We start from the raw sequence: 18,831 nt of genomic DNA on the forward strand, positions 1-18,831 counted from the left end.
ATGGAGCTGAGCCTGGAGAGCCTGGGGGGCCTGCACGGCGTGGCCCACGCGCAGGCGGGCGAGCTGCTGAGCCCGGGCCACGCGCGCTCAGCGACGGCGCAGCATCGCGGCCTGGTGGCTCCCGGCCGCCCCGGCTTGGTGGCCAGCATGGCGAGCCTGCTGGACGGCGGCGGCGGCGCCGGGGGTGCGGGCAGCGCGGGCAGCGCGGGCGGAGGCGCCGACTTCCGCGGGGAGCTGGCGGGCCCTCTGCACCCGACCATGGGCATGGCCTGCGAGGCGCCCGGCCTGGGCGGCACCTACACGACGCTCACGCCCCTGCAGCACCTGCCGCCGCTCGCGGCCGTGGCCGACAAGTTCCACCAGCACGCGGCGGCCGCGGCAGTGGCCGGGGCGCACGGCGGCCACCCGCACGCGCACCCGCACCCCGCAGCCGCGCCGCCCCCGCCGCCCCCGCCGCAGCGCTTGGCGGCCAGCGTGAGCGGCAGCTTCACCCTCATGCGCGACGAACGCGCTGCTCTCGCCTCCGTGGGCCACCTCTACGGGCCCTACGGCAAGGAGCTACCCGCCATGGGGTCGCCGCTGTCACCGCTGCCCAACACGTTGCCGCCCGCGCTGCACGGCGCCCCGCAGCCCCCGCCGCCGCCCCCGCCGCTGGCCGCCTACGGCGCCCCGGGCCACCTGGCCGGCGACAAGCTGCTGCCCCCCGCCGCCTTCGAGCCGCACGCCGCGCTGCTGGGGCGCGCGGAGGACGCGCTGGCCCGCGGGCTGCCCGGAGGTGGCGGTGCCGGCGGCGGCGGCGCGGGCGGCGGGGGCTCCGCGGGGCTGCTTGCGCCTCTGGGCGGGCTGGCGGCGAACGGGGCGCACGGGCCGCACGCGGGCGGCGGCGGCCCTGGCGGGGGCGGCGGCGGCGGCGGCCCCGGAGCCGGAGCGGCGTCCGAGGAGATCAACACGAAGGAGGTGGCGCAGCGCATCACCGCGGAGCTGAAGCGCTACAGCATCCCGCAGGCCATCTTCGCGCAGCGCATCCTGTGCCGCTCGCAGGGCACGCTCTCCGACCTGCTGCGCAACCCCAAGCCCTGGAGCAAGCTCAAGTCCGGCCGCGAGACCTTCCGCAGGATGTGGAAGTGGCTGCAGGAGCCCGAGTTCCAACGCATGTCTGCGCTGCGCCTCGCAGGTAAGAGCGTGGCGCGCGCTGCCCGCCCCGGGCGCTGGCTCGGCGCTCGCCAGGTCCAGGCCGCCCCGGCCGCCGTTCCCCCCCGCTCCCCATGCCGCGGTCGTGCGCCCCTCCGGCCGGCCGGGGCTCCCGTGCAGGACATTAGAGAATGATCGGCGACCCTGCTCGTCTGTACCGTCGCCAAAAGGGAGAAAGGGGTTGTGCCGCCGTCCTCTCATAGTCAGTTCGGGCCTGGCTCCTCCGGGAACCGAGTGTCCGCAAGCAGCCTGCGGGTCGCTCATTGTGCTGTGTGTGTGTGTGTGTGTGTGTGTGCGTGCGCGCGCGCGCGCGCGCGCTGGGGAAAGCTGAGAGTGCCGTGCCCAAGCCGCGCCGCTGCTGCCAGCTCGGGGTGCCACTCCCCTCCTCCCCAACAGTCCCTCGCTGTGCCTCCAGCCCCGGGGCAGACAGCCGCGACCTCGCACCGGGCGCCGGCGCGTTGGCGGCCAGGGCCAGGCCGGTGCTCAGCCCCGGGCCCCAGTGCGCACATCTTTGTAGCTCGGGCTCTGCGATCGATAGCTCCCTCCCCCTCTCCGGCCGCTGGCAAAGGTCATCCGAGAGCTGGCGGGGGAGGGGCGGCCCCGGGGACCCTCGCCGCCCGGTCGGGAGGCCTTCACACCGGGGCCTGTCCGCCGGCGAGTCTGCTCCCGGCCCTGGCGCGCGCCCCTGCACCCCCGCTCCCGTTTTGTGTCTCATTTCTGCCTCATCCCTGTCGGGGCAACCAGGTGTCTTATTTTTCGCTCGCTCTCCGTTTTTCTCTGGTTTCTCCTCATTCTTTCTCTTTCTCTCTGTCAACGTCTCTTTTTGTCTCTCTGATTCCGTGTCTCTGTCTCACACTCAGCCCCCACCACCCTGGGGACCCCATTCCCTCCTCCCTCCAGCTGACAACAGCTGGGTCCACACCTGCCCCCAGAGAGGCAGCCTGGCCAGGCCCCCTTCTCCTGGGTGCATGTGGGGGTGCAGGAGAGCTCCCCGCTGTCACCTAGGCAGGCCTGGCTTGGGAGGGGGGGTCTTTCCCTGGCCACACTGGGGAGGGGGCTGCAGCCGCCCCAGCCACGGGGACAATAGCTGCTGTGGGCGCCGCATCGATTGCTTCTCTGTGTGTAGGGGAGAGCGGGCTGAATGGAGTGAGCTGGGGTTCACACCGGGTGCCCCTGGAACAGGGAGGTGGGGGGGACCTTGTCCACATCCCCTCCCAGGAAGGGAGGCTGGGAAGAGGGGGCGCGGGTTGGGGGAAACGGAGGGCCCCGGTTTCCATTCCTCCCCTTCCCCCAGGAATACTGGACAACAGAGACCCTGAAACCCACACACGAGCCTCAGTTTCTCCCTCTGCAGAGGGAGGTGACTAGCTGAGCCACCTATGGGCTTCCCAGATTCTCTAACTTGGGAAATAAATGCTTCCTATGTGGCAGGTGACGAAGTGCGTGGGGAGGTCATTGTGACATGCTAGAAATGGCACCAGGAACCTGGACCGTTTTGTGTAACAGCAGGACTGACTGTCCTGCTCCCCACGACACATGCAATGATCAGGTGCGCTCGAAGGGGACACTCAGTCCCCTTGATACATGGCTGTGCCCACACACACACCATGGCCTGCTGTGTACAGTGTAGGTGACATCAGGTAGCAGAGAGCTCACTCCCGCGCTCCGGCCAAAGGCACACCCCGAATGCATTAGATCTAGGTGGCACCGGTCAAGCGGGCAACGCGTGGTGTGTGACATATTGTCCTACCGGCCACGTCCACTTCCTCCCCAGTGCATACATTTCGGGGACACTGCGTCCAACATGGGTGTACCCCAAATGACACATGCCACTCCCCATTTCTCTCGCTGTCACGTTATGCAGCCAACATGGTCTATCAGTGGTATCTCAAAAGATAGGCCAGGACCGCAGAGGGACAAAGCACAGGTGAGAAGTCCCGTGGGGGCTGCTGCTGTTGGGGGGGTAGAGCCAGCCTTGGCAGGCGCCTGGCCTCCAATTCCAGGCTTCCCTCTTCGCCGCCGGTTTAGCTACAGACGGGGAAACTGAGGCCGGTCAGCCTCCCAGCGGAGCATCCCTGACTTGCGCGGCTCCAGCGACAGTCTCACCTCTACGAGCCTCTGTTTCCCCTTTTGGGAAGAATCAGAATAGCAGGGACTGGGGGAAGAGACGGGTGCGCGGGGTGGTGGGGGGCTGGCAGCCCTGGGGTATTAGACATAATGATCCGGGGTGGCCAGGCGAGTCCCCCGGCTCCTCCCGCCGAGGCCCCCGCCGTGGTCGCACTGACCCACCCGGCCCGCGCAGCCTCTGCACCCCCGGCGTGCCCGAGGCCTCGTCTACACCGCGGGGCGCGGGAGGGGACGTGAGAGGGAGCCGAGGACCTCGAGGTCATTAGGCGCCGGCGGCCCAGAGGCCTTTAGTTCCGGTCGCTGCGCAAATGAAAAGCGGTTAAGTGGCGGCAAATCGCGGCGGTTAGGGGAGGCGGCACGCGCGTCCCCCTCCTAACGGCGGCGCCCCGCACAACGCAGCCCCGCACGCCTCCAGGGGCCCCGCTCCGCACGTCGGAGCCAGCGGGGAGAGCCCGCCGCCCGCCGCCCCCGGCCTCCTCGCTCCCGCGAGGCGCCAGCTTTGCGCCCCGGTCCGGCCCGCGCGCCCGGCCGCCTCGGGGCCGTCGGGTGGGGGGGTCCCTCCGCCGCTGAGGCCGCGAGGAAGGCATCGGGACCAGGAGGGAGGGAGACACACGCGGAGAGACAGAGACAGAGACAGAGATAGGTCGGGGACAACAGAGAGAGACAGAAAATGAAGAAGCAGAACCGGAGAGACCGAAAGAGAAACAGAGAAAGACAGAAAGAGAGAGAAAGAGGCCGATGGCGCGGCGGCGAGAGCTCCGGCCCGCAGCCCCTCCGTGTGGGGTCCGCTGGGCCTGGGTCTCTGCCCCTCCAGGCCCTCCCAGCCCCCCGCTTCCGTGATCTGGGGCCCAGGTGGGGGAAGGGGTGGCTTTTGTGTTTCTGCGAGGCACAGGTAGACCTCAGAGTCCTCCGCCTCGCCGCCCCCGCCGGCCTTTTCTGTGTGCCTCAGTTTACCCATCTGTAAAGTGTGCGCACTGGAGGAGGCGGGTTCTGGGTCTGACATTCTTAGATTCTGGGACCCGCTTGTCTGGGCGAGGAGGGTCCTACAGCTTCCACCTGATCCCTTGGTGGGGGGGGGCCTCATCCCACCCCACCCCACCCGAGGGTCTGAGGGTCCGGCAGCTTCCCCTAACCCATCTCTTCTTCGAAGCCCTCCCCGCTGCGTCTCAAACAGTAATTATGGGACAGGGGCTGGGGGAGGGGCGGCGGGCTCCTGGGCGGGGGCAGGCGGTCGATGAATTGAATTACCGTCTCTAATTCATCACCGTCGTCCGGGTCGATAGCTTTGGCCGGCTTCAAATATTGTTTAAATTGCACTCCGGAGGAAAAAATATATATATATATATTTTTTTTTGGTAACTGATCAGAAAAAATATGTATAAAATAAAATATCAGATAGAGGCCATTGAAAGAACGGCCTTCTCCTCCTGGGCCCACATGAGTCTGGAGCCCAGAGTCCCTGAGAGATGAGGGAGGCTGGCACCGGGAAAACGAGGCAGGGAGAGAACCAAGTTGCTGATGGGGGCGGGCACAGTGACGGTGGACGTCGGGGTTGGTGGCGGGTGGGCAGAGCGGGGAGCTGGAGCTGGAGGGGATGGCAAAAACCTAACCTTGAACTGCAAGGCAGCTGTCTGTGCCTCTTATAGACCCACCTGCAAGAATAGATCTCCCGGCAGAGAGCTTAGAGACGGGTCTCACCTGGGCTCAGAGGGTCTAGGCCTCAATTTCCTCATCTGAGAAGTGGACAGAGTCAGCGGTCAGCTACTAGGTCCTCGCTGAAGTTACTCTAATCAACCCTCTCCCCTCCCCGCATGGACACCCTTAGGGTGCCTTCGCAGACCCTGAACCCTAAGGCCATGTCGCTTAATCATCCCTCATACCTATTTCTTGTCTTGGGGGGTCCTGGTCACTGGCGGCAGCCTGAGCTCCATGAGCCCCACGGAGCGTGGGCAGGGGTGCTGGAAAGGGTCTGAGGTCTGCAGGGGACACTGTAGGCTCCTACGGGGATGCGCGAAGTAGGGGCACACTGGGTCTGGGGCTGTGTGTGTCAGAGCCACACGGGGCGGTACATGTGACTCTAGGTGCCCTCCAAACCAGCCCCCTTCTTCCAGACCACAGACCTGGGTTTGGGCCGCCCCAGGACCCTGCCTGGGATCAGTGATTCTGGTTGCACCCCCTTCAAGCAGAGGGGGAAAGGGAAGAGAGGGACCAGCTGGGGTGCCGAGCCCCACCCCTCGCCTCTCAGCCCACCAGGAATGAGAGAGAGAATCATCCAGAATGACCTTTTAAGCTGAGGGGGGTTATGGTGCCCACTTTGCTGACCGGCAAGCCGAGGCTGGGAGGAGAGAAGGCACTCGCCTTGCCAAAGCCACACACCCAGAGTGAAGTGGGGCCGGTTCCCGTGGGAAGGGAACAGACCCCGCTCCCATCAGTAAGCGAGGCTGGGAGTTGCAGCCCCCTGCCCCCCGAGTCTGTGGAGCCGCAGGCTGGCCTTGGGATGCTCCGGCCACCACTGCCTGCAAAAATGGTGACAGGCAGGCCGGCAGGGACAAGGCTGGGGGCATGGGGAGCTCAAGGAATTGAGGTGAGGACTGTAGGGTGGCTCTTAAAGTCACTGAAGGTCACAATTTGTAACTGGCTCGGGTGACCTCGAGTGGACAGTGAGGGCCGGGGAGGCCTGCGCTTCTCCTGCGGGCTCCTCTGCGGGTGCAGGATTATGGGCCTCTGTGAACACTCCGGGTTCCAACACGGACCCTCAGGGAGGGCTGTGGGGACCAAGTCCCAACTTCCTTCCATCTACCTCCAAGCCGCCAGGACTGCCCCCCACCCCCCGCCACCCCTGCTTTTCCTGGTGAACCACCCCCTCCTGGAAACCACCCTCAGGGTGAGCCCAGCCAGCCTCGGAGGTCCCGCCTGCCTGAGAGACACAGATGGTCACCCCACTTCACATACAAACACACAAGTGAGCCTGGGCTTGTCGCTTGCAGGTCAAGTGGCTGGAGCCATCCTTCGGCTCCTTTATTCTGAAGACACAAAGCCCGAGAACTGACCAAGACCAGGCCATCCTCATCCTTAATCTCTCTCCCACTCCTGTGTTTCTTCCCGATCAACCATCACCACTCTAGTCTAAGAGAGCCATCATCTGCCACGGCCTCCTCCTCCTCACTGGTCTCCAGGCTCCGCTCTCGCCCCTGGTGTCCTGTCCCGCAGAGCTGCGGGGGGCTTTTTTATGTCATTCTGGGGTCCCTCCCTCCTCTGCTTAGCTTACTGGCACGTGACTCTCAGAGGCCTTAAGATGTAGAGAAAGTTGCTGCCCCCAGACCCTAACTTCCTGTCCGGTGGAGCTAGAGGACAGGCTGGAGGTGGGAAGCCCACAGCGGCTGGAAGGTTCGAGGCTGGGCGCCTGTGGGGGGCCTGACTCCCCGCATGTAGCAGGGAGCCCGGTTTAATCAGGGGAACTCATGTCGTTTGGATCGTTTTTAATTAAACATGGCCCTTGATCAAGGAGGCCTGTGATAATGGGGGAGGGGAGAAGCTGGGCTGGGAGACCCAGGTGACCTTGGCCCGTCGCAGGACATCTGTGGTCTCAGTTTCCCCTCTGTCCAGCAGGCGTAGATGCGGACCCTCCCGCCACCGGATTCTCGCCCTGTGGGCAGATGTGGGGGAGGTGGGGGGCCCCTCAGACCTACAGAGTCACACACACGAAGCCACACACAGATTCGCAGCAGATGGAAACAGGGTCACGGAGAGGGGTCCATGACTGGCGTCACAGTGTAGAGCACACTGGACATAGGTGGAGACCCCCATGCTCACACCACGACAAGCGCGGGCGCACACCCGCTCAGGACCCCCTCGTGCCCTCCGCCGTGTCTGGCGTGCTCCAGGCTGCTCGCGTCACGGGGACATCAGGAAGAACCCCCCCTCGGACTCTCCCACAGACGTGCGCTGGCAGCTGGAAGTCACCTGCGGGCACACCTCTCCCCTGCGACCAGGCAAATGTCATCTGAGTACTTCCTAGAGGTGGGAGCTTGAGAGAGGGTGAATCCATCCACAGTGACGGGGCAGTGGCGGGGATAGGGGACCTGGTTCCGGATGGCCGAGTCCTCGCGTCTCCAAGCGCCCTTGCGCAACCGCGCGCGGGTTGGGGCGGAGGTCCGTGCCTCAGTTTCCCTCACCAGACGAACGCTGCCCCGCAGCGCCAGGGCGGCAAGCCGCGGAGCCCAGCCAGGGCGAGTCCTCCCCACACCCGCCTAACCGCGCAAGAATCGGGGTGCAGCGGCTCCCCGCGGCCCGGCAGGACCTGGGCGCACGCAGCCGGGCATAAGGACACCCGGGCCCTTGCTCTGCACGCCGGCGGCCTGGGGTCTCGGGGTCATGCGCTTGCCGGACGAGAGAGCGCAGCCCAACAGGCTCCCGCATCGCGCCGCGGGGGACCACAGCGGGAAACCACGGCGCGCCCCGGGGGAGCCGCCTTGGGGCTGGTGTCCCTCCGGGCTGAACGCCCAGAGAAGCGGCGGTTTGGGTGCGCTGGGCCGTCCGGCCCTGAGCGTCGGGGATGCAGCGCCAGGAGCGCAGACCGCGAAAGCGGGCTCTGCGGAATGCGGGGGGCGCCCAGGGAAGGGTGGCGGGCGCCGGCCCAGGCCGGTGACCGTAGGCGACGCGCTCCCGCGCCACCTCTGTAGCTCCAAATGGAGACTGGAATCCCCAGCCCAGAGGGAGCAGGAAGTGGATAGAGAAAAAGGCTCCTGCGCGCAGCGCAGCGGGAGCAGCGCAAAGCCGGTGCCCCGTCCCCCACCTCCCGTGCGTCCCCCTCTTTAAAGATGCTCCGGCGTGTTTTGAACAGTGGACACATTCGTCGGCTCCAGACTTAAACGGAACAGCAGCGCGTCCTGCATCGCTTCCTTTCCACAAACCCCTTTCTAGTTCTGCTTCTGGGGGTCGCACTGAACCCCCAGGCTGCAGGGGCACGTTCTTTTCCTTTTTTTAAAAAAAGGGGTGGGGGGGGAGGAAAAAAACCCAGAGCGCATCGGATCCTGTTTCCCTCCAGACTCTGGAACATTCCTTGTCAGGAAAGGCCGCCTCGGGGCCACTCGTGCGGGCCGCATAGTATTCTCTTTGGCCATTTCTTTCTTCCCTCCCCGCCCCCGATTTTTTGTGGTCGCCCCGGGCTGCGGTGGATTCGTCTGGGGCGGACCCGTGTGCGCCTGAGTTGATCTGTGGATTTATTTCTCTTCCCCGCCCGGCCTTTTCGGCACAGTTGGCCTCTCTCGGCTCTTTTCCTTATCACTGGTTTCTTTCCTGTCATCTTTTTCAAATCCATTTCCGACTGCCAGCCACTGTGACTTCTCAACACTCTTAAAATATAAAAGCTGCGTGTGTTTGTGTGCGTCTCTGTGTGTGTGCCGGTGTGGCTTGCGTCTGAGTGCCTGACTGGGGGTGGACGGAGTGGTCTCAGTGGCTGAAGGTCGCAACCTGAGAGCTGCCCCCCCACACACACACACCGGGTCCCCCACGCCTGGGGGTGCAACCTCCAGATGGAGCCCCTGGGTGGGGCGGCCCCCGAGTCTGGTGGAAACGCTCATTTCCCAGATAAGTCTTTGAAAGGCTCAGAACTAATTTGAAAATGCGGCCATTAAAATCCCATCAGGGGGAGAGGAGGCGGGGAGGCCAGGGGCTCCCAAGGCTGGGCGCCGGCCAAGGTGCTTGCAGAGGCTGCTGGGGAGGGGAGGTGCGGGCCGGGCAGGCAGGGGGGAGGAGAGGCGGCGGGGACAGAGTGGGACAGAGGAGACTCTCCTGAGGCCTCTGAGGGTCCTCGTCTGAGGGCAGCGGCCTGGCTCGGCAGCGACTCTGTCCCCCCAGCATGGGACCCCCTCGGGGGTACAGGGTTTGGACAAAGAGGGTTGACATTTGTAGTGCTCCAGGCCCCCACTCAGCATGATTGCTGTGTCACCCTGGGCAAGTCACCCACCTGCTCTGGCAGGGGACGCTCAGGGCGGCTCAAACGAGTGGGGACAAGCCACCAGGGTGGGGGCTTCAATGTTCCCCACATCTGGAGCTGGGCAGCTGGTGGCCAGGGGTGGGACTCGTCGCCAAGGAAACCGGTCATCATCCCAGCCGGAGACTGGGCTCCGTATTGAATTGTCTGCTCCGAGAAGCTGGAGCTGAGCACAGGAGGTGGCCGGAGGGGAGGGGACAGCCTGCTCCAGCTCTCGTTCCCACACCCCAATCCCGTGCCCAGGTGGACAGACTCTGAGGCACAGAGAGGGGGCAGACGAGGGTGCCTGCTTGTTGCTTTGGGCGCAGCAGACAGTGTGACAGAGGACGAGGACAATCACTAGGGCGTCCCCATCCATCGCCAAATTCCGGGCTCATCATCCCGCCGTTGTCCTTCCCCGTCAAACGCAGCCTCCATGGGGGATGGGGGGCTGCCCTTCCGGTGCCGCTCTGGCCCGGGCCCCCCTTCTCTCCTGGGCTCCATCGTTCCTTCGCTCCCACCGTCCTGGGCGCCTGGGCTCCGTCCCCAGCTCCACCCTCCATGTCCCCATGCAGAGGCCTCTCGAAGCCCAGACCGTTCACCTCTTTCTTTCCCCCCAAATGCCCCACCTAGATGGCACCTTCTCCCCGCCCCCCGGACAGTATGAGCAGCCCCTGTTCTGGAACCAAGTCCTCGTCCACTGTCATTCATCACTGTGATTATGGGAGTAACATGGCTCCCACATCAGACCGGCCCCGTGGAACAGGGGCTGCGTCTGTCCTGCCCACGGCTGTCACCAGCAGCGCCCCGTGTACAAGGCACACAGTAGGTGCTTGACAAATGCATGAGGAAGGGGCGGGGAGGGAGGCAAGGTCCGTTCACTCAGCGCTTACTGCTCAGATCTCCGGAGCTCTGCACAGTTGGGCCATCACCACTCCCGCTTACATACGGGACGTCGGGGTCGTGGGGCTCTGTACACTCGATAAAACAGGAAACCGGTGTCCACAGAGTGTGCGTTAGAAGACACTTGGTCCTCGGAGCCCGGGCCTGGCGTCCCTGCTGACCCACAGGGGTGGGGCTGGGTGTGCGGACAGTCACCACGGGCCACCGGGAGCCATCCTGGGGAGTCTGCCTCCCCAGGCTCAGACGCAGCGGGGTTCCCCTGGGACACCACCCACACCCACTGTCACACCCAGCTGTGTCACTTCATGCGGCAATCTCCCATCTCACCTCCACACTGTGTCCCCAAGGAATGTCACACTGAGCTCTGCTGGCTCCTGGGTCTTCCCGCACAAGCTGCGTCAGCGCCTCTCCCTGCCACCGCCACCCCCCACCCCATTCCCCACGCCACTGCCCACCTCTCCCGCCAGCATGGCCCTTGCTACCCTGACAGGTTGTCCCGGTGACACACATGCTCACACATGTGTGGCTTGCTTGTGTGTGGACACCCCCACTGCACCAAGGCACACTTCACAGAAACGCCCTCTCGGGCCCTCCCGCAGCCCACCCAGACACACCCAGTGGAGGGGGGACACTCTGCAGGATGTCCGCACAGTCAGCCCACTCAAGCTCAAGGCCAGGGAGAGGAGAGGATGAAGAGAAACAGGACAGCAGAGGGGGGGTGACGAGGTGGGAAGAGAAGGGGAGGGGAGGGAAGGGGAGGGGGAAGAAGAGGGAGGGAGGAGGGGGAAAGAGGCCGGGTGTCAGTCAGAAGACCCCAGCCCCCTCTGGTGCACACCTGTTTCTGTCCAAGCCACTGAGGAGTGACCGAGTTCGGCCCCCTCCCCACCTGCCTGTCTGCAGACCCCAGCTGCTCTGTCTCCGATAGGGGACAGGGTGCTCCCTGCTGAGGGTGCTCCCAGGGGTCCCTCTGGCCCTCCAGGGCTGTGGCGGGACAATGGGAGACGCTGGGTATCCCTGTCGGGGGTCTTCGAGTCTGGGCCGAGCCCCCTCATTGCCCCGCCACCCACTCCACCACCCACTGGGCTAGCCGCCTCCTGTGGACCCCTCGTGCTGAGCAACAAAAGGGTCTCAGGCCCTGGCCCGGCCCCAGGGGTCAGGGCTGGGGGTCCCCGAGGAGGGAGCCGGGGCTGTGTTGGGTGCGGGGAAGGGCTTCCTGCAGAAGGGCCGCTCTGTAGGCCCCGGACGCGTGCATAGGGTTCTCTGGGGCAGCCCGGGTCCTGCTCCCGACCTCGGGTTCTCCATCCCGCCCTCTCCAGGAAGACCCCCGGAGGGGTGCTGAGGCTTGAGGCCGGCCCTAAGAGGGGAGAAGCTCGGTGTCTCCCCAGCATCTGGGGATCAGAGCCGGGCTCTTCCCGGGCCCACTGGTGGGCGGGGCCTCATCCCAGCCGCGCCATAGGATTGAGGATGTTCCTGGCTAAAACCCTCTCCGCAGCCCGACAAGACAGAGGCTATGTTTCAGATCATTTTCCAGTTAGAGAAACTGAGGCTCAGAGGGCCAACACCCTCGCCTGGAACCTGAGGGCCCCCAGATTCATCCCCCTTTGCCCCCACCTGGACGTGGACGGGCGGCCCCGCCCCTCTTACCTGGGCCGGTGCGGGACGGCTGCCCTCTGCCGGTTGCGGCGGGAACCGCGGCCCAGACGCTGCAGACGCCCGCGTAAGCGCCTGTTAGTCGCCCTGTGAGCGGGCTGGCTTGGGGATGGGGTCTCCGTCTCTTCTGAGTCGCCTTTGGTCTCCTCCCAGGGCCTCTGGGACCCCCCCCCCACCGCCCCCAGAGTCAGCCCCAGACCCCGCCCAGGTCTGGACTCCGAAAGCAGACAGGCCGCGCTGGGGCACCGGGACGAGCGTCTTGCATAGTTGTTCTTAGTATCAGCTTATCAGTCCCTGGGGCCGCCGAGGGTGGGTGGGAGAGAAAGTTGGGGCCCAGACCCTCACTCGAAGGGCCCCTGGACAGGGTGGGTGAATCGCTGTAAGTGCTGTGGGAAAAAAGGAAACGAAAAAGCCGTGTGTCGCGGTGCGGGCTGGGAATGGAGAGTGTAGTATTAAACGGGGGGTCAGGATAGGTCCCACGGAGCAGAGATGAAAAGGGGGTGAGGGAGCGCTGGAGAAAAGAGGGGAAAAGCGAGGCAGGCAGAGGCGACGGCCGGTGCAAAGGCCCTGAGGTGGCACCATGCTTGGGATGAGACCAGTATGACTGAGGGGCAGTTGAGAGATGAGGACAGAGAAGCCACGGGGCTGGAGGCGGGGGCAGGGCGAAGGGGCCGACTGAGGCGGGCAGGGCTCGCAGCCGCTGAAGGGACTGAAAACCATTCCGAGGAGGCAGTGTCCCGATCTTGCGAAGGAGGGGACGGATTCCCCAGCCCTCCAAGCTTCCCGCAAGCCAGCCTGGCTGGCTCCTCCTCCAGCTGTCATGGCAACCGTGGCTGGTGATGAGGGTCTGGGTCTGGGGCCACTCCCCATCCCACCGCCACACGCTGAGAGCCCCTGGTGAGGGGACCCAGGGTTGAGCCCTCCTGTGCTGAGCACGTACAAGGCGGACTTGTGAGGGGCTTCGGTGACGTCGAGGAGCGTCACAGAGGAGATGGTGGCAGAGGTGCCGGTGCAGGTGACAGTAGGTAGACGGTGGAGGTAGGAGGAAGGTGATGGGTGACGTAGGTGGGGCGATGGCGGTGCTAGTGGAGGAGCCAGCAGAGAAGGTGACGGGAACGGAGGCGGCACTGATGTAGCGACGGAGGCCAGGGCGATGGAGGTGCTGCTGTTGGCAGAGGACAGAGGCCCGGGTGACGGGGATGGCGGACGGGGTGGAGGCGGAGGTGCAGGAGGTGATGGGCGGATGTAGACGGGCTGCAGGTGGTGGGGATGGTGTCAGCGGCGGTGCAGGTGGCGGTCCCCAGTGGAGATCATCGCGGAGGAGGTGGCCTTGGCAGCAGCAGCGCATTCTGAGGCTGGCGTGGCGCCACGGGCAAGTCCAGAGCTTCGGGGTGCCAGCTGCGTCTCCCCACCCCGCTCCCTGGTCGGTCCTTCTCTCTCGGCCTCAGAGTTCACTTTGGTAAAAGGGGCTCACACCCACCGCCTCTCCCCATCCTGGGGCTGCCCTGGGCAGCACAGGGACTGCCACGGTCTCCAGGGCCGGTGACAGTGGTCTGGCGACGGGGGACATTTGGGCTGTCACACCAGCTGGGGCTGTGCGAGGGGGCTACAGGTCCAACTGGGGACTGTGGGGATGGAAGGATGACAAAGCTGCCTGCAAACAGCTCCAACTGCAGCCCAGATCGATTGGGGCTGTGAGGAGCTGTAATTAGATTGAACGCCGGGAAGGGGGGGGCGAACGGAGCCCCTTTTTGCTGCGATCGACAAAACACGAATTTTTTTTCACGTCTCTGCTTCCCTCAGCCCCTCCCCCAGCCTCTGCCTGGGGGGGTGCCCATTGGGCACTTGATTGGAGAAGGGGGAGACGGAGAGGAAAGAAAGGGGCGACCCCCATCTCATCTCCCTCCCCTTCTGGGCCAGTCAACACTGATACAGGTCCTGTCCCCTGCCGGGCTTGCCAGCCAGCCCTGGGCGAGTGGCTGGCTTTCTCTGAGCACCTAAGGAGAAGAAGCCCTGCCTTTGGAATTGTCACAGGGTAAAAAAAAAAAAATAGGACACATGTAAAGTTCTTGGAAGCCTCCCTCATGAGAAGCGGTCGCATCTCTGTCCCTACAGTGAATGTGTGATGAATCCATGAGCGAATTGCTAAGTGAGTGAATAAATGAGTGAATGAGTGAATTCGAGGGTCTAACACCTGAGCGAGAAGGGGCTCCATTGGAATTTAAAGTCTTGGGGCTGAATTTTGACTCTCCCTCCCCCAACCCCTGGCCTCACTGCCGCAGACCCATTCTTTCTTTGAAAGAATGGGGACCTGGCCCACACTTGGGACCCAAGTTCCAAGGAGATGGGAGATCAAGGTGGTTCCTTGTGTTTCTTTCTGAAGTTTATGCAGATGAAATATGAACATATGTTTCTGCTCCCCTGTTTTGTATACAAGAGGCTGCTTGGTATCCCGTCCATGCCCTAAGTTGGCCTCACCAGTTTTCCATGTTCGTACCAACACCTTCTCCCTCTATCGACGTCTCGATATAGTTACAAATACACCGTTTTGCCCAAATCAATATTCAGTGTTAACGTTATTATGATTTCGGAGACCACCGTCCACAGCTGAGCCACGTGGAGTCCCGGGATTGCATTTCCTTTCCCATACAACTGTCTGTTTTTCCAGAAGTTCATAGTTGCCTATCACAAATTCTTCCCACACTCCCCAGCAAAATACAAAACCAACTCAATAGGATTTTCCCACGCATATCAGGTCATCTCCCCTTTGCACTTCCCTTGGTGCTCCTGCTCTGACCTGCCCTCTGTCCCCTCGGTGCCTTTGTCCTGCTGTCTTCCAGGTCCTCCCCTTCTCATTTGGGGGACCTCTTTTCCCTTTCTCCTAGGTCGAACCACATTTTCTGAAGTCCACTTTCCTTTTTCGATTTACATTCTCATTTTGATGGAACAGCTCCTGCAGTAGCTTTCTCAGAAAGGGTGAATGGAAGTCGACTTTTGGAAACTTTGACTGTGTGACTATAGCTGTATTTCACTTTCAGGCTCGATGTTCAGCCGGGCATACCATTCTAGGCAAACATAATCGTCCTACGGAATTTTAAAGGCATTGCTCCGAGTTTTTGAGAAGCCCAAAGCCACTCTGATTCTTAGTCCGTCCTATGACATCTGGCTTTCCTCTCTGGAGGCTTTTACGATCTTCTCTTTTTTCTGGGTCTCTCAAATTTCACAAGGATCAGCTTGAGGGGATGTCTTCGTGCATTCCTTCAGCTCAGCACTTCATGGGCTCTTTTCAGCTGGACTCTCGTGCCTTTCGGTCTCGTGTTATTTTTTCATTGCTTGACAAATCCCCTCCTGTTTTTGGATCGCCTCGTGACCAAACCTGTTCGCTTCATCCTCTAACTTTGTTATCACCGTCCTCTCACTTTCCATCTCCACGTCTGCTTCGTTCGGGGACATTTGCTTAACTTTATGTTCGAATCCTTACGTTGATTTTATTCGCACTATTATAGCCTATTTGAAGTTCGACCCCATCTTCTGACCCTTTCGTTGTCCTTTTTACTGAACGGCATTCTGTTCCCGTTTCACGGATCCAGTATTTTTCTCATACCCCTCCGAGAATAGTAAGTATAGCTTTGCCCGATTTGTCTGTTTCTTCTGAGATCGTCACTCCCTTTACCTCCTACCATTTTTTTGTTGTTGTTCATTCCCTTAGTCCATCTGCCTCCCTGTCTCTCTGTCTTTCTCTCATTAGAGTCTTTTCTAAAATGCCCAGTAACCTCCAGCTGTCACTTTTATTTAATCGTAAAACCCGAGACAGCCAATGAGAAGTATTTCATGACAGGGAATGAAGTGGTGTGTTGGGTCACACGGGAGAACCTGTTGTCCCTGGGAAGTGAGCCACAGCAGAGGGGACATTCATCTATTCTTACGAACGTGTGCGGCCATCGATCTGACATGCCATCTGGTTCAGACTGTTCCGGAACCAAGAAAAGCCAGCTCAGTGTGGGGTCCCAGAGGGCCACCGGGGCTGGCAGTGGGGATCTACTAGTACAGCCTGCACCACTGGTCACTTTTGGGGAAGTAGCTGGGGACATGGGGTTCACGGGGAGGCAGGACAGGGCAGGCTTTCCACTACCCACAGCCCCGACTGGTAGGTATGATGTGGCAGAGAAACTGACTGAGCGAGTTCGCACTGATGCCACAAGCCTCCCCCAGCCCCTGGGGTGATGAAGCCCATCTTTTCGACCCACCGGCCCCCACTACACTGGGGGTCCTACTTTGGAGCTGGTGAGGACAGCGAGACCGCGGGGGCCAGCCCTGCTCCGTGCCAGCTGGCCCTGGGAAAGGGGTGCTGGTGGTCCTGCACCCCCCACATCCTCCCCCCATCCTCCCAGCTCCAGAGGGCTGGACACTTGAGCGAGGCCAAGTCTGGGTCTCAGTCTGCTGATGGGGGCGGGGCGGGGCGGAGGTCTCGGATACCGGAATCAGGCTGCGGAAGCCGATATCAGCCTGATACCGGGTCCCTAAGGTGGTCGGGCCTCAGTGGACAGCCCAGGGAAGGAAGCATGGACTGTCACCACCCTTCTGAGAACTTGGTTGCCCCATTGTTCCCGGGGGAGGCTACTGTGATACGTGATGCACCCCAGGGACCTATTAATTAATTGCCTCTTTCAACCCATCCACACTGAGCCAAATAATTCACAGGTAGCGTTTCCATGTCATTTCCCACAACTTCCCCCCGGGTGCGAGCTGCATAAGAGAGGGGGGGAAAGCGACCGCCTGGTTGCTGTCACTCTTTGGGGTGGGGGAGCTTTTTCGTGGGGGGTGGGCGGAGGAAAGCAGGGGATGCGAGGCTGGGGAGGGGCTAGGCTGGAGGCAGGGGGAGGTTTGCTGGAGGTAAGTGACCTGTGCCTGTGGAGGTGCTCATGCTGTGTCCCCTTCTTTGTCCCCCCACCCGCCCTATCTGTATGTCCGGTGTCTCCGTCTCCTCACCCACGACCGTCTGCCCTCTCTCTCCATTTCTGGCTGTCTCTACCGCCTTCTTGCTGCCCTCCCGATCTCTTCCGTGTCACCCGTCCTACTGACATTTCTCTGTCTCCCTGTCCCGCTGCCGTCTCTTCATCTCTCCGTCTTTCTGCTTTCCTGTGTCTCCCTCGGTCCCTCTGCGCGGGGCCGTGTCGTCCTTCCCGCGCTGCCTGTCCTCTCCCGCCCGGCCACGCGGTGGCGCTGTGTCCCGCTCGCCCGGCCGCCCGCGCGCCGCCGCTCGCCCGCAGCCTGCAAGCGGAAGGAGCAGGAGCAGCAGAAGGAGCGCGCGCTGCAGCCCAAGAAGCAGCGCCTGGTGTTCACCGACCTGCAGCGGCGCACGCTGATCGCCATCTTCAAGGAGAACAAGCGGCCGTCCAAGGAAATGCAGGTCACCATCTCGCAGCAGCTCGGCCTGGAGCTCAACACCGTCAGCAACTTCTTCATGAACGCGCGGCGCCGCTGCATGAACCGCTGGGCCGAGGAGCCCGGCGCGGCCCCCGGGGGCCCCGCCGGCGCCGCCACCTTCTCCAAGGCCTGAGGCACCCGGGGCCCGGGCCCTCCTCGCCTCCGCGGCCTGGGCGCTGCCCCCCACGTCTCCCTCCCCACCCTGCCGGCCCGGAGACCCGCCCCAGGGGGCGCCTGGAGAGGATGCAGTCCGGGCCCCCCACACACACACCCAGGAAGGGGGCGCAGCACCCCCAGCCCAAGTGCACAAGAAGGGCCCCCTCCTTCCTCCATCCCACCCCTCCAGGCCAAAGGGAAGCCCTCCGCCCTACCCCAGAGGGGGAGGGGAGACAGAAAGGGGCTCCCCAGCTCCCACTCAATTCAGGGCGCGCAGAGGCCTCTGGAAAACCAGGGCTCGCCGTGTCCTCCCAGAAGCGGGTCAAGAAGCACATACTGGAAATATAACCGGGTATTTAAGAAAAAAAGACATTTTAAGAATAACCCCTCCTTCGCCGACCCCCCCGCCCCACAGAGGGAGGCGGGAGGAGCCTTCCTCCCACACGTCCTCTCGCAGGGACCCTTCCCCGAGAACTCAGTCCCCTCCGAAGTCGCCGCGCGGAGCGGCATCTCCACAGAGCCCCTACCCACGCCAAGACCACCCCCGTCCGCCGGCAGAACGGCCCCCCAGCCGAGGACCCAGCTGCGCCTCCAGGCGGCCAGGATTGCTTGTGCCAAGAATCGCCTGCCTTAACGTCTGGGGGGTGGGGGGGGCCTGCAGCGGGACCGCCCGGCACCCCCAGGCGAGCGCCCCCTCCCGGACAGGAGTGGGTGGCCTGCTCAAACGGGCGGGTAGATTCCAGACACCGCCCCCCACCACACCCCGCGTACCCCTCCGTCAGTTGACTTTTCGCTTTAGGCACCTTGATGAATGACACACTGGAAAAGACAGACCCCAGAAAACAGAAGAAGACATCTAGATTCCACAGAGAATTCCCGCACCCGGAAAAGAGCACACCCGGGCCCCCCACCCCACCCCGCCCCCCAGTCCCTGCATGCTGGGGTCCGCTGGATTCTATCTGCTTTGGAACCTTCTGGAAGTCTGAGCACCTCCCTGGCGCTTCCCAGGGGTTGCTGCACTGGGCGAGGAAGGGGGTGAGGCGAACCTGTGCTCGATCTCTCTCTGAAGAAGGTGGGAATCTGCTTGCCGTTTTGCCAAAAAAAAAAAAAAAAAATGACAAGGGGGTAGGAAGGGTCAAAATGAAGATGAGCGTCCCACACACACACACCTCCCCTGCTCATCCGGTCCGGGTGACCTCCAAGACTGGCCAGCAGCTGGATCCCAAGAGCCCGCCTCCTCCGGGGTTCAAGATCTGGAGGCTAGAAGGAACCTCCCAACCCCATCCCCTCCGTCGCCTCCCAGGGAGGTGGCCACCCCGTCCCCCCACCTCGAGAATGCAAGAGACATTTCTAGTGAAATGCCCCTCCCCCTCCCCCAGGTAAAGGCTACCTCACTCAAACGT

At 62.8% G+C, this 18,831-nt stretch overlaps 1 protein-coding gene across 1 annotated transcript; it reads left to right on the forward strand.

Annotated features, from left to right (window-relative positions):
• On the forward strand, nt 1-18,293 carry ONECUT3 (one cut homeobox 3). Its single transcript, XM_039838989.1, has 2 exons — nt 1-1,174; nt 17,116-18,293. Exons 1-2 carry the CDS (start codon nt 1-3, stop codon nt 17,403-17,405), a joined length of 1,464 nt encoding a protein of 487 aa, XP_039694923.1. The 3' UTR covers nt 17,406-18,293.
• Nucleotides 18,294-18,831: the final 538 nt, after the last annotated feature.

Source organism: Pteropus medius, unplaced genomic scaffold (genome assembly GCF_902729225.1).
Source record: "Pteropus medius unplaced genomic scaffold, Ma_sr-lr_union100, whole genome shotgun sequence".
In the NCBI taxonomy this organism is placed as follows: domain Eukaryota; kingdom Metazoa; phylum Chordata; class Mammalia; order Chiroptera; family Pteropodidae; genus Pteropus; species Pteropus medius.